This window comes from Lagenorhynchus albirostris, chromosome 10 (genome assembly GCF_949774975.1).
Source record: "Lagenorhynchus albirostris chromosome 10, mLagAlb1.1, whole genome shotgun sequence".
Lineage (NCBI taxonomy): Eukaryota > Metazoa > Chordata > Mammalia > Artiodactyla > Delphinidae > Lagenorhynchus > Lagenorhynchus albirostris.
The window spans coordinates 41,688,966-41,704,198 of NC_083104.1; the positions used below are offsets into that span (position 1 = coordinate 41,688,966).

Consider the following 15,233-nt stretch of genomic DNA (forward strand, 5'->3'; position numbering starts at 1 on the left):
TAGTACTCTATGGTGAACCACTTCCTTGCCTGACCTCCTTTAAAGCATGTGATACTGATTTCACTAATTTGTTAGCACCCTCTAATACTCTGCGGGTCACTCTGCATCTTGAAACCAACTGACTGAAGGAGCAAATAGAATAACTGAAAATAGCCTCTTGCCCACTAGAGACCCAATCAAATGCCATAGCTCCTGTAAAGACTCTTTGAATCCTGTGTTCTTCCCTTCTCTAACATGTTGGCTACTTTCTCAGTTGTAATGGGGCAGGGTGCGGGGAGTTGCAGAGGACCCTGGTAGTATTACATGTACAAAGCCATACGCTGAAGGCTCTGCTCCTTCTTCAAGATAATCCACTCCCCCGAAATGATTTTCCCCTAACCATTTCCTGCCTGCTCTCAGTTCAGTGTTTCTCAAACGTCAAACATTCCTTTCCCATATAATCTTCAAGACTTTTTTTGTGTACTACCTGTATTAGTTTTTACTTAATCATTTTCTTTATTATTTCCTCTTTTTTACTTAAGTAAAGCCTCACCTTAGTCCCCCAACCTTACCCAAGATTTATAGAGTAGGGGAATCTGGGGCTTCCTAAATCCCTCCACTTCGTCCCTCAGATTCTATCTTGGCCAGAGAACCTTGCACACAAAGGGACTCTGTAAATAGTGGCGAAAGGAGCAATGTGTCAATGCTGCTAAGAAGACCACGATCAACTTCCCGTTCCTCCTTTTGCCTAGTCTAGGTTTTAAACACTCTGAAATTGGTGGCCGCAGTGTTAAGACTAGTAATTTATAAACTCATAAAAGTCTCATTTTGTAGTAATCTAAAAAGACAGAGTTGATCTTCATTTTATTGGTATTGAACTATGCTAAAAGGTATATAATGGCCTTGTTTGTACGCCTTCTATAATGCAGTCCTTCCAAATGGACATACACATGGATGCACACACACAAACACATTTTTTAAATTGTCACAGTGATTAAAAAAAATAGAATGAGGCTGAGAAGCTCACTGCTAAAGTAGGGTGGAGATGTTCTTCCTCACAGCTTGAACTGTTTGCTTTGGTAATCAACTCAAGCTAGTAAACATCCCAAAGCATGGGCTCAGTCTTTTCCCGAGCCAAATTCATCACTTTAAGACCAAAATACATGTTCATATTTGCTGACACTATTTAGACAGCTTATGTACCAACATTCAACTCAGCTGGGTAGATGGGCTAACAGTCATATTATAACATCCTTGGTACAGAAGATTTTAGATTAAAATAGAATTTTAAGTTAAAATAACCAGCTGATGTAGCTTTGCATAACAAAGAATCACCAAGCCCCAAACATATTCGCCAATGAAATACTTGCATCATCCACCCACTGCTTTGGTTCCCCTGCATTAATAACACTTAGTAATAAGCACAGGAGTTTGCCAGCAGGAAAATGCACTTAAGTTTCCTTAGAAATGCAGACTGGTGAACAACTTTGTTCATTTAAATGTCATAAAAGTGTTTATGAAATTCCTTCTTTACTTTGCGTCCACAGCACCTAGTAAAGTGACCTTTCTCTATGTGAATTCAATGAATGCCTACTGCAGTAAGAAAAGAACCAAAGATTTTGAGGATTAACTATTGAAATGGAATATGTCTAGCCTATTGTAGGCACTAAATAATGGCAACTATTATTATCAAATTAGACCAGCACTCATTGAACAGAAATGTAAGGGATGGCATGGTAAAGCAGAAATTTAACTGAGCTTGGAGGGAGTCATAATGGGAGGCTGAGAACCTACCGTTTAGACCCTGCAGGGAGACAGAGATTCTGCCCAGATACTACTGGGAGGCCAGTGAAGTGGGGCATACCCAAGCCACTGCCACCAGGCCATCCTTCCATGCCTGGGAGTGCTCCGTTACACACAGGAGAGCCTTGTCAGCTGTTCATGTCCCTGAGGATTGAGATCCTTCCACGGGCAACTGCCTGCATATCGTTCCTGGGTCATCCAAGCAAAGGACTCTTGACTGTGCCCCAAGATTTTGCGAAGCCCCATCCAAATTGGAAAACTCCTCTTTCAACCCCTGCTTTTCAAGTAATGGGACACTCATAAGCTCTCCTAAACAGAGGGTGAGAGGCCTTACTTACAGAGGGGAAGAGAAAGACCTGTCACCTGTATTTGGTTGGAACGAAATGGTCAAGAAACTCTTGCCAGTAAGTCATGAGATTTGGATTCCAGACCTGGTTCTGCTGCTTCTCTGGCCAAGACAGTTTACTTTTCTGAGCTGCCTTTCCTCATCTGAAAGTATTATTTCCTTCTAGCTCTTACTTTGTCTGAATTGAAAATTATCCATTTAAATTAATTCCATTTTACCGTATTGACCGTTTAACTAGTAAATGTTTTCATTGCCACACCTCTTTTTCTAAAGACATCATCCCTTCATAAGTTAGCTTTATTCTACAGAATTTATCTGCTGCCACTTTATTCTAGCGGTTAAAGTGTCCAGTTAAAAAAGTATTGAGCTCAGTTCTTGGGACAATTACTAAGCTTTGTACATAATTTAGTATATAATTTATATTAAATAAAATGAATGTGGTGATAAATGAAAAGAAAAATGAAATTCTTGAAACCAGAATATGATTTAACATGCACTGTACCAGAATAGTTCACACCTGCTTTCTGGTTTTGCTCTTAAAAACATATTTGTATTAGTTTCATCACTGACTCAAGCTTCAGATGCCCCCGCCTAGCCCTCTGAAGTCTTGGACATGTGACCTTGGCTCTCAGTCTCTTCATCCATAAATTAACCAAGTGGAACCAGGTCTCTAAAATCTTGTCTAGGTGTTTAGGTTCCAATTGCAATATTTTTTTTTTCAATTGTGATCCATTTTAAATTGCATTGTGTAGTAGCCAAAATCAACATAAGCCCCATAAGCATTATCTAAATTAGTTCATCTTCTCCTGAGCAGGGATAATGCCAAATATCCTCTCCTCGGGTTTGAGCCTCCCAGATTCTCAGAAAGCTCCCGGCTCTGTGCTCCTTCTCATTTCAATGTCTATCATGAGGGGCTCACTTTTTAGCCTCCCCAGTGATTGTATCTGCTCGTGTTTCTGTCTTCTGAGCCTCTGAAATGCCCACTGAATGGCCTAGGCCCATATTCATTGCCTTTGACCCACCCGGCCCAACACCTCCATCCCCCTCCTCCACCCCCCTCCCCCTCCTCCACCCCCTCCCCCTCCTCCACCCCATCCCCCCTCCACTCCCCATCCCCCGTCCACTCCCCATCCCCCCCTCCATCCCCCCATCCCCCCCGCCAGTGTTTGCAATAATGCATCTCTTCCTACACCTCTGCTTTTTCTAGGGCAGTGTTTCTTTTTTTATATAAATTTATTTGGGGCTGCATTGGGTCTTTGTTGCTGTGTGCGGGCTTTCTCTAGTTGTGGCGAGCGCCAGGGCTACTCTTCGTTGCGGTGCGTGGGCTTCTCATTGCGGTGGCTTCTCTTGTTGTGGAGCACGGGCTCCAGGTGCACAGGCATCAGTAGTTGTGGCCTATGGGCTTGCGGGCTCTAGAGCGCAGGCTCGGTAGTTGTGGCGCACGGGCTTTGTTGCTCCGTGGCACGTGGGACCTTCCAGGACCACAGATTGAACCCATGTCCCCTGCATTGGCAGGCGGATTCTTAACCACTGAGCCACCAGGGAAGTCCCAAGGACAGTGTTTCTTAAAGAGTGATCCATGATCAATCCTGGAGGGTCGGTAAAAGATGCAGATTCCAAACCCAGAGTGATTCAGGATTTCTGGGGGTTAGGCCAGGGAAGCATTTGTACAACACGCTCCCCTGATGATCTAGGCATAATAGTTTGAAATTCACTGCTCTTTCACTAATTCCGTTTGCAATTTTTTTTTTAAGGAAAAAGGTGCTATATTAGACATTTTTCCCAAGAACATAAGAGGGGAAAAAATGGGAGCGGTGGGGAGTGAGTCGTTCAAAGCTCTATCCAGGAACCTGGCAGCACTGGTGCTGTTGGCCTGTCTCGGCCAAGTAGGAACAGTTGGGAGAGAAGAGAAATAAGTCTGGGACGCCCCACGAGACCGTTAAAAGGTCGGGTGTCAACGGTCGAGGCCACGGCCCTCGGGGCCGCCAGGTCACAGGAAGTGCAGGACAAGCCCTGAGCAGCAGAGCGGACCCAGATGCCCCGCGAATCCCGGGAGCCGTGGGGAGTCAGGCGGCCGCTCCACTTCCGTTACCATTGGCAACGGCGGCCTCCCCAAAGTCGGCGTGGCACGAAAAGGAGGGACTTCCCCGCTGTGGGAGCAAATGCGCATGCGGCTGTCGGCCGGTCACAAGGCACTTCCTGTCGCGTGATCTTGAGGACCAATAAAAGTGCATAATTCCAGGGTCACGTGCATAGGTTGCCATTAGCAACCGGAGGCTTCTAAACAACCCGCCCTCCCTCCGCGTCCTCTGCGGTCCAACTTACCCTGGAGACGCCGGGCCTGACGAAGTCGCGCCTGGCCTCTCCCGCTTTTCCAGACCGCTGACTCCTGTCCGCCGCCATGGTGAGTAGCCGGCCGGGTAACGCCGGCCCGCGCCGAGGAGAGATGCAGAGCCGGGGCCCCGGGGTGATGATACCCTGGCCTGCAGTGGGTCTGAGTCCGGCCCTGAGCCTCCCTGAGGAGGGGAGGCTGCGCCGGGTGCGAGAGGCTCTGTTAGCCTCGGCCGAAGCCCTTCCGGGATAATCCTAGGTGGAGCCCTCTCCTAGCAGCCGCGCTCCGCCGCGTCGCTTCATTTTTCGCCCCTGCCTGAGGTGCCCGGGGCAAGTCACTCTTCACAGGTGACTGACGAAGAGAGCTGAAGGGAACCGGCTGCCAGCAGAAGGCTCAAAGCGGGATTCTCATTCGATTCCCAAAACTCCAAGTTTACGCGCTCGCAGACACAGATACACACACACACACACACACACACACACACACACACACACACACACACACACACACACACACACACACACACACACACACACACACACACACTTTGGCAGCATTAATTATGTTAACGAGCCGAGGAGGAAGTAAGAGTTCCAGCCCCTCTTTTATAGCTGTGAAAACTTGAGTGACATTTCTTGTGTTTTGACCTGTTAAAAAGAAGGCACGTTTTCCTGTATGCTAGAACATATCCCATTAATCCCTCCAGCGTATATAGAATGCCAACTTAAATAGCAACCGTTTTTAGAAGAAGGCACAGTACTGAAGTGTTGAGAAAAAAAGATGACTCCAGGGTTGGGGGCACCACTGAAATGGGCTACTAAAATACCTCAGCAACCAGAATTCCTATTTAGCCCACGCTATGTCCCAAGCACTCTCTTGCAACTGAGGGTACAGCTGTGAACAAAACAGACCGTTCCCTACCCTGCTTGAGCTTGTCCCTCTCATTCTCTTGATTTCCCTAAAATATCAGGAACAAGTTGAAAAAATGATGGTGATGTCACAAGAAGGTTGACATTTGCTCCCATTCTATCTTCTGTAATTCCTTCCTATCAATTTGCTTAACGACTGAGGTTTTGGAGTCAGGCTCAGTTTCTTCATTAGTAAATTGCAGATAATAAGTATACTTCGGTTGTTAAAATGATAAATGAGATAATGCATATAGAACAAATAGCTCAGTACCTGTTAAAATATTAAGCATTCAGTATATAATAGGTTTTATTAGGTTGTGTTCATTTTTATCATTACATTTTCATCCTTATACTTCTCATGGTAAAGCTGTATATGGACTTTGGAGTATGGTCAGGAATAGGGAACCATTTCTGGCGCCTTCACCACTCTCCCCTCAGTTTATGGCACAATTTCAGGACACTCGCTTGGCAGTGCTCTGGTAGGATTCTTGCTCTGTGTTTTAGCTATTTTTTTTTTAATAGAATCGTTTTGCAACAAAATTCAAACAAATTCTGATTTCCCTATTTGGATACCTCCCACTAGTTCTACATATTTTACAGCTGATCATCATATCTTCTCTGATTTAACAGCTGACAACTGGTGTCAATGAGGTTAAGTGATTTGCTAACAGAAAGTTTCATAGCTAGGCTTAAATTTGGTTTTTAATCCAGTGCTTTCTCTACTTACACCACACATCAACCCATTCTGTTTTCTCTCTAATGATGTGATTCGTGTACGTATAGTGTACATATGTGCATATGGGGAAGCAAACGTTTATGAGTGCTGTTTCCCGGGCTAATGCTATTTCCCCTACTGAACTCAGCTGCTTCTTTTTTTCTTTACATCTTTATTGGAGTATAATTGATTTACAATGGTGTGCTAGTTTCTGCTTTATAACAAAGTGGATCAGTTATACATATACATTTGTTCCCATGTCTCTTCCCGCTTGCGTCTCCCTCCCTCCCACCCTCCCTATCCCACCCCTCTAGGTGGTCACAAAGCACTGAGCTGATGTCCCTGTGCTATGCGGCTGCTTCCCACTAGCTATCTATTTTACGTTTGGTAGTGTATATATGTCCATGCCACTCTCTCGCTTTGTCACAGCTTACCCTTCCCCCTCCCCATATCCTCAAGTCCATTCTCTAGTAGATCTGTGTCTTTATTCCCATCTTACCCCTAGGTTCTTCATGACATTATTTTTTCTTAAATTCCATATATACGTGTTAGCATATGGTATTTGTCTTTCTCTTTTGGACTTACTTCACTCTGTATGACAGACTCTAGGTCCATCCACCTCATTACAAATAGCTCAATTTTGTTTCTTTTTATGGTAGAGTAATATTCCATTGTATATATGTGCCACATCTTCTTTATCCATTCATCCGATGATGGGCACTTAGGTTGTTTCCATCTCCTGGCTGTTGTAAATAGAGCTGCAATGAACATTTTGGTACATGACTCTTTTTGAATTATAGTTTTCTCAGGGTATATACCCAGTAGTGGGATTGCTGGGTCATATGGTAGTTCTATTTGTAGTTTTTTAAGGAACCCCCATACTGTTCTCCATAGTGGCTGTACCAATTCACATTCCCACCAGCAGTGCAAGAGTGTTTCCTTTTCTCCACACCCTCTCCAGCATTTATTGTTTCTAGATTTTTTTTTGCGGTACGCGGGCCTATCCGCTCCACGGCATGTGGGATCTTCCCGGACCAGGGCACGAACCCGTGTCCCCTGCGTCGGAAGGCGGACTCTCAACCACTGTGCCACCAGGGAGGCCCTGTTTCTAGATTTTTTGATGATGGCCATTCTGACTGGTGTGAGATGATATCTCGTAGTTTTTTTTTTTTTAAATCTTAATTGGTAATATATTCTCTTTTTGTTTGGCTTTGTTCTTAAAGTTTCTTTCTTTCTTTCTTTCTTTATTTTTTTTAAAGAAGAAGTGAAACTGTCTTTATATATTATTCACAGATGACATTATAATCTAAATAGAAAATCCTATGGAATCTACCAAAAAACTACAAGTGAGTTTAGCACATTTACAATTCACAAGTACATTACATTTACAGTATATATATTACACATATATAGAAGTTAATTGTAGGTCAATATATTAGCAACCTGGATATTTAATTAGCAAGTGGAAATTTAATTTTTTTTTTAACATCTTTATTGGGGTATAATTGCTTTACAATGGTGTGTTAGTTTCTGCTTTATAACAAAGTGAATCAGTCATACATAAACATATGTTCCCATATGTCTTCCCTCTTGCGTCTCCCTCCCTCCCACCCTCCCTATCCCACCCCTCCAGGCTGTCACAAAGCACTGAGCCAATATCCCTGTGCCATGTGGCTGCTTCCCACTAGCTATCTACCTTACTATGTTTGTTAGTGTGTATATGCCCATGACTCTCTCTCGCCCTGTCACAGCTCACCCTTCCCCCTCCCCATAACCTCAAGTCCGTTCTCTAGGAGGTCTGCGTCTTTATTCCTGCTTTACCCCTAGGTTCTTCATGACATTTTTTTTTCTTAAATTCCATATATATGTGTTAGCATACGGTATTTGTCTTTTTCTTTCTGACTTACTTCACTCTGTATGACAGACTCTGGGTCTGTCCACCTCATTACAAATAGCTCAATTTCGTTTCTTTTTATGGCTGAGTAATATTCCATTGTATATATGTGCCACATCTTCTTTATCCATTCATCCGATGATGGGCACTTAGGTTGTTTCCATCTCTGGGCTATTGTAAATAGAGCTGCAATGAACATTTTGGTACATGACTCTTTTTGAATTTTGGTTTTCTCAGGGTATATGCCCAGTAGTGGGATTGCTGGGTCATATGGTAGTTCTATTTGTAGTTTTATAAGGAACCTCCATACTGTTCTCCATAGTGGCTGAACCAATTCACATTCCCACCAGCAGTGCAAGAGTGTTCCCTTTTCTCCACACCCTCTCCAGCATTTATTGTTTCTAGATTTTTTGATGATGGCCATTCTGACTGGTGTGAGATGATATCTCTTTGTAGTTTTGATTTGCATTTTTCTAATGAGTAATGATGTTGAGCATTCTTTCATGTGTTTGTTGGCAGTCTATATATCTTCTTTGGAGAAATGTCTATTTAGGTCTTCTGCCCATTTTTGGATTGGGTTGTTTGTTTTTTTAATATTGAGCTGCATGAGCTGCTTGTAAATTTTGGAGATTAATCCTTTGTCAGTTGCTTCATTTGCAAATATTTTCTCCCATTCTGAGGATTGTCTTTTGGTCTTGTTTATGGTTTCCTTTGCTGTGCAAAAGCTTTGAAGTTTCATTAGGTCCCATTTGTTTATTTTTGTTTTTATTTCCATTTCTCTGGGAGGTGGATCAAAAAGGATCTTGCTGTGATTTATGTCATAGAGTGTTCTGCCTATGTTTTCCTCTAAGAGTTTGATAGTTTCTGGCCTTACATTTAGGTCTTTAATCCATTTTGAGCTTATTTTTGTGTATGGTGTTAGGGAGCGATTTAATCTCATACTTTTACATGTACCTGTCCAGTTTTCCCAGCACCACTTATTGGAGAGGCTGTCCTTTCTCCACTGTACATTCCTGCCTCCTTTATCAAAGATAAGGTGACCATATGTGCGTGGGTTTATCTTTGGGCTTTCTATCCTGTTCCATTGATCTATATTTCTGTTTACGTGCCAGTACCATACTGTCTTGATTACTGTAGCTTTGTAGTATAGTCTGAAGTCAGGGAACCTGATTCCTCCAGCTCTATTTTTCGATCTCAAGATTGCTTTGGCTATTCGGGGTCTTTTGTGTTTCCATACAGGTTGTGAAATTTTTTGTCCTAGTTCTGTGAAAAATGCCAGTGGTAGTTTGATAGGGATTGCATTGAATCTGTAGATTGCTTTGGGTAGTAGAGTCATTTTCACAATGTTGGTTCTTCCAATCCAAGAACATGGTATATCTCTCCATATATTTGTATCATCTTTAATTTCTTTCATCAGTGTCTTATAATTTTCTGCATACAGGTGTTTTGTCTCCTTAGGTACATTTATTCCTAGATATTTTATTCTTTTTGTTGCAATGGTAAATGGGATTGTTTTCTTGATTTCACTTTCAGATTTTTCATCATTAGTGTATAGGAGTGCCAGAGATTTCTGTATATTAATTTTGTATCCTGCTACTTTACCAAATTCATTGATTAGCTCTAGTAGTTTTCTGGTAGCATCTTTAGGATTCTCTATGTATAGTATCATGTCATCTGCAAACAGGGACAGCTTTACTTCTTCTTTTCCGATTTGGATTCCTTTTATTTCCTTTTCTTCTCTGATTGCTGTGGCTGAAACTTCCAAAACTATGTTGAATAAGAGTGGTGAGAGTGGGCAACCTTGTCTTGTTCCTGATCTTAGTGGAAATGCTTTCAGTTTTTCACCATTGAGGACAATGTTGGCTGTGGGTTTGTCATATATGGCCTTTATTATGTTGAGGAAAGTTCCCACTATGCCTACTTTCTGCAGGGTTTTTATCATAAATGGGTGTTGAATTTTGTCCAAAGCTTTCTCTGCATCTATTGAGATGATCATATGGTTTTTCTCCTTCAATTTGTTAATATGGCATATCACGTTGATTGATTTGCGTATATTGAAGAATCCTTGCATTCCTGGAATAAACCCCACTTGATCATGGTGTATGATCCTTTTAATGTGCTGTTGGATTCTGTTTGCTAGTATTTTGTTGAGGATTTTTGCATCTATGTTCATCAGTGATATTGGCCTGTAGTTTTCTTTCTTTGTGACATCCTTGTCTGGTTTTGGTATCAGGGTGATGGTGGCCTCGTAGAATGAGTTTGGGAGTGTTCCTCCCTGTGCTATATTTTGGAAGAGTTTGAGAAGGATAGGTGCTAGCTCTTCTCTAAATGTTTGACAGAATTCACCTGTGAAGCCATCTGGTCCTGGGCTTTTGTTTGTTGGAAGATTTTCAATCACAGTTTCAATTTCAGTGCTTGTGATTGGTCTGTTTGTATTTTCTATTTCTTCCTGATTCAGTCTTGGCAGGTTGTGCATTTCTAAGAATTTGTCCATTTCTTCCAGGTTGTCCATTTTATTGGCATAGAGTTGCTTGTAGTAATCTCTTATGATCTTTTGTATTTCTCCAGTGTCAGTTGTTACTTCTCCTTTTTCATTTCTAATTTTATTGATTTGAGTCTTCTCCCTTTTTTTCTTGATGAGTCTGGCTAATGGTTTGTCAATTTTGTTTATCTTCTCAAAGAACCAGCTTTTAGTTTTATTGATCTTTGCTATCGTTTCCTTCATTTCTTTTTCATTTATTTCTGATCTGATTTTTATGATTTCTTTACTTCTGCTAACTTTGGGGGTTTTTTGTTCTTCTTTCTCTAATTGCTTTAGGTGCAAGGTTAGGTTGTTTATTCGAGATGTTTCCTGTTTCTTAAGGTAGGATTGTATTGCTATAAACTTCCCTCTTAGAACTGTTTTGCTGCATCCCATAGGTTTTGGGTCGTCGTGTCTCCATTGTCATTTGTTTCTAGGTATTTTTTGATTTCCTCTTTGATTTCTTCAGTGATCACTTCGTTATTAAGTAGTGTATTGTTTAGCCTCCATGTGTTTGTATTTTTTACAGATCTTTTCCTATAATTGATATCTAGTCTCATAGCGTTGTAGTCGGAAAAGATACTTGATACAATTTCAATTTTCTTAAATTTACCAAGACTTGATTTGTGACCCAAGATCTGATCTGTCCTGGAGAATGTTCCATGAGCACTTGAGAAAAATGTGTATTCTGTTGTTTTTGGATGGAATGTCCTATAAATATCAATTAAGTCCATCTTGTTTAATGTATCATTTAAAGCTTGTGTTTCCTTATTTATTTTCATTTTGGATGATCTGTCCATTGGTGAAAGTGGGGTGTTAAAGTCCCCTACTATGAATGTGTTACTGTTGATTTCCCCTTTTATGGCTGTTAGTATTTGCCTTATGTACTGAGGTGCTCCTATGTTGGGTGCATAAATATTTACAATTGTTATATCTTTTTCTTGATCGATCCCTTGATCATTATGTAGTTTCCTTCTTTGTCTCTTCTAATAGTCTTTATTTTAAAGTCTATTTTGTCTGATATGAGAATTACTACTCCAGCTTTCTTTTGGTTTCCATTTGCATGGAATATCTTTTTCCATCCCCTTACTTTCAGTCTGTATGTGTCTTAGGTTTGAAGTGGTTCTCTCGTAGACAGCATATATATGGGTCTTGTTTTTGTATCCATTCAGCCAGTCTGTGTCTTTTGGTGGGAGCATTTAATCCATTTACATTTAAGGTAATTATCGATATGTATGTTCCTATGACCATTTTCTTAATTGTTTTGGGTTTGTTATTGTAGGTCTTTTCCTTCTCTTGTGTTTCTTGCCTAGAGAAGTTCCTTTAACATTTGTTGTAAAGCTGGTTTGGTGGTGCTGAACTCTCTCAGCTTTTGCTTGTCTGTAGAGGTTTTAATTTCTCCATCAAATCTGAATGAGATCCTTCCTGGGTAGAGTAATCTTGGTTGTAGGTTTTTCTCCTTCATCACTTTAAATATGTCCTGCCAGTCCCTTCTGGCTTGCAGAGTTTCTGTTGAAAGATCAGCTGTTAACCTTATGGGGATGCCCTTGTGTGTTATTTATTGTTTTTCCCTTGCTGCTTTTAATATGTTTTCTTTGTATTTAATTTTTGACAGTTAGATTAATATATGTCTTGGCGTGTTTCTCCTTGGATTTATCCTGTATGGGACTCTCTGTGTCTCTTGGACTTGATTAACTATTTCCTTTCCCATATTAGGGAAGTTTCAACTATAATCTCTTCAAATATTTCTCAGTCCCTTTTTTTTTTGTCTTCTTCTTCTGGAACCTCTATAATTCGAATGTTGGTGCGTTTAATGTTGTCCCAGAGGTCTCTGAGACCTTTTCATTCTTTTTTCTTTATTCTGCTCTGCATTAGTTATTTCCACTATTTTATCTTCCAGGTCACTTATCTGTTCTTCTGCCTCAGTTATTCTGCTATTGATCCCATCTAGAGTATTTTTAATTGAATTTATTATGTTTTTCATCGTTGCTTGTTTCATCTTTAGTTCTTCTAGGTCCTTGTTAAATGTTTCTTGCATTTTGTCTATTCTATTTCCAAGATTTTGGATCATCTTTACTATCATTATTCTGAATTCTTTTTCAGGTTGACTGCCTATTTCCTGTTCATTTGTTAGGTCTGGTGGGTTTTTATCTTGCTCCTTCATGTGCTGTGTGTTTTTCTGTCTTCTCATTTTGCTTATCTTACTGTGTTTGGGGTCTCCTTTTTGCAGGCTGCAGGTTCGTAGTTCCCGTTGTTTTCGGTGTCTGTCCCCAGTGGCTAAGGTTGGTTCAGTGGGTTGTGTAGGCTTCCTGGTGGAGGGGACTAGAGCCTGTGTTTTGGTGGATGAGGCTGGATCTTGTCTTTCTTGTGGGCAGGTCCACGTCTGGTGGTGTGTTTTGGGGTGTCTGTGGACTTATTATGATTTTAGGCAGCCTCTCTGCTAATGGGTGGGGTTGTGTTCCTGTCTTGCTAGTTGTTTGGCATAGGGTGTCCAGTACTGTAGCTTGCTGGTTGTTGAGTGAAGCTGGGTGCCGGTGTTGAGATGGAGCTCTCTGGGAGATTTTCGCCTTCTGATATTATGTGGAGCTGGGAGGTCTCTTGTGGACCAGTGTCCTGAAGTTGGCTCTCCCACCTCAGAGGCACAGCACTGACTCCTGGCTGCAGCACCAAGAGCCTTTCATCTACACGGCTCAGAATAAAAGGGAGAAAAAGTAGAAAGAAGGAAAGAACGAATGAAAGGAAGGAAGGAAGAAAAGAAAGAAAGAAAAAGGAAAGAGGATAAAATAAAATAAAGTAAGATAAAATAAAGTTATTAAAAAATAATTATTAAGAAAAAATTTTTTGAAGAAAAAAAATGGATGGATAGAACCCTGGGACAAATGGTGAAAGCAAAGCTATGCAGACAAAATCTCACACAGAAGCATACACATACACACAAAAAGAGGAAAAGGAAAAAATAATAAATCTTGCTCTCAAAGTCCACCTTCTCAATTTGGGATGATTCGTTGTCTATTCAGGTATTCCACAGATGCAGGGTACATCAAGTTGATTGTGGAGCTTTAATCCGCTGCTTCTGAGGCTGCTGGGAGAGATTTCCCTTTCTCTTCTTTGTTCGCACAGCTCCCCGGGCTCAGTTTTGGATTTGGCCCCGCTTCTGCGTGTAGGTCGCCCAGAGGGCGGTCTGTTCTTCGCTCAGACAGGAGGGGGTTAAAGGAGCAGCTGCTTCGGGGGCTCTGGCTCACTCAGGCCGCAGCGAGGGAGGGGTGCGGATGCGGGGCGAGCTTGCGGCGGCAGAGGCTGGCGTGACGTTGCACCAGCCTGAGGGGCGCCGTGCGTTCTCCCGGGGAAGTTGTCCCTGGATCCCGGGACCCTGGCAGTGGTGGGCTGCACAGGCTCCCCGGAATGGAGGTGTGGAGAGTGACCTGTGCTCGCACACAGGCTTCTTGGTGGCGGCAGCAGCAGCCTTAGCGTCTCATGCCCGTCTCTGGGGGGATGCGCTGTTAGACGCGGCTCGCGCCCATCTCTGGAGCTCCTTTAAGCAGTGCTCTTAATCCCCTCTCCTCGCGCACCAGGAAACAAAGAGGGAAGAAAAAGTCTCTTGCCTCTTCGGCAGGTCCAGACTTTTCCCCGACTCCCTCCCGGCTAGCTGTGGCGCACTAAACCCCTGCAGGCTGTGTTCACGCCGCCAACCCCAGTCCTCTCCCTGGGATCCTACTGAAGCCGGAGCCTCAGCTCCCAGCCCCGCCCACCCCGGCGGGGGAGCAGACAAGCCTCTCGGGCTGGTGAGTGCCGGTCGGCACCTGTGCGGGAATCTCTCCGCTTTGCCCTCCACCTGCCTGTTGCTGTGCTCTCCTTCGCAGCTCCGAAGCTTTCCCCCTCCACCACCCGCAGTCTCCGCCCGCGAAGGGGCTTCCTAGTGTGTGGAAACCTTTCCTCCTTCACAGCTCCCTCCCACTGGTGCAGGTCCTGTACCTATTCTTTTTTCTCTGTTTATTCTTTTTTCTTTTGCCCTACCCAGGTACCTGGGGAGTTTCTTGCCTTTTGGGACGTCTGAGATCTAATGCCAGCGTTCAGTAGGTGTTCTGTAGGAGTTGTTCCACGTGTAGATGTATTTCTGGTGTATCTGTGGGGAGGAAGGTGATCTCCGCGTCTTACTCTTCCGCCATCTTCCCGATTCCCCCTCAGCTGCTTATTTCTGCTCCCTTTCTTCACTCCATCCATTTTAGAGGAACTTTTCTGTCTTTTGTCCTAAAGTTCATCCTCAGTTTTTGTAATTTTTTCTTCTTGGTCTTGGGACAGTCAAGACTTTTCTTGACTGAAGAGAAAATAACAGATTTGAATTGGCCACTTACTCTGCACAAGGCACTGTACGAGGAGCTGTGTGGTATAAGAAATGATTCAGGCCCTCAGGAGCTTACAGTCTACTTGAAGGAGCAACATCTGGAAAAAAAGACTACTAATAGTACAAGGAAGTAATTAGTCTGTGGTGTTGCCAAATGAGTAGCAGAGGTGATGTGTGCTAATTTTTGGAGGAAGGCATAACTAGAGTTACTGAGGGCATATTGGGAGGCTTCACAGAGTAGGTAAAACAGGTTTGGTCTTGAAGGATGGGTAGGAATTTGGTGATTTCCTGGAGCATGCTTGTACTGGCTGGTGAGAGCCAATCGTGTGCATTTCTTCTCATCTCTGCATTCAGTGACATTACCTTGGTAGCTTGAAATCAGCCTTGCTGGGA

General features: G+C 42.7%; 1 protein-coding gene across 2 annotated transcripts in view; it reads left to right on the plus strand.

Moving 5' to 3' along the window:
• The first annotated feature begins 4,403 nt into the window (after positions 1 to 4,403).
• The window catches only part of LZTFL1 (leucine zipper transcription factor like 1), a 28,689-nt gene continuing 17,859 nt past the window's right edge, over positions 4,404 to 15,233 (plus strand). For both annotated transcript variants that reach the window (XR_009543120.1, XM_060164048.1), the window contains exon 1: positions 4,404 to 4,532. Coding sequence is in view for 1 of the 2 variants with exons in the window: in XM_060164048.1 (XP_060020031.1) it covers positions 4,530 to 4,532 (3 nt within the window). In the remaining variant the exon portion in view is untranslated. The remainder of the gene's footprint in view (positions 4,533 to 15,233) is intronic.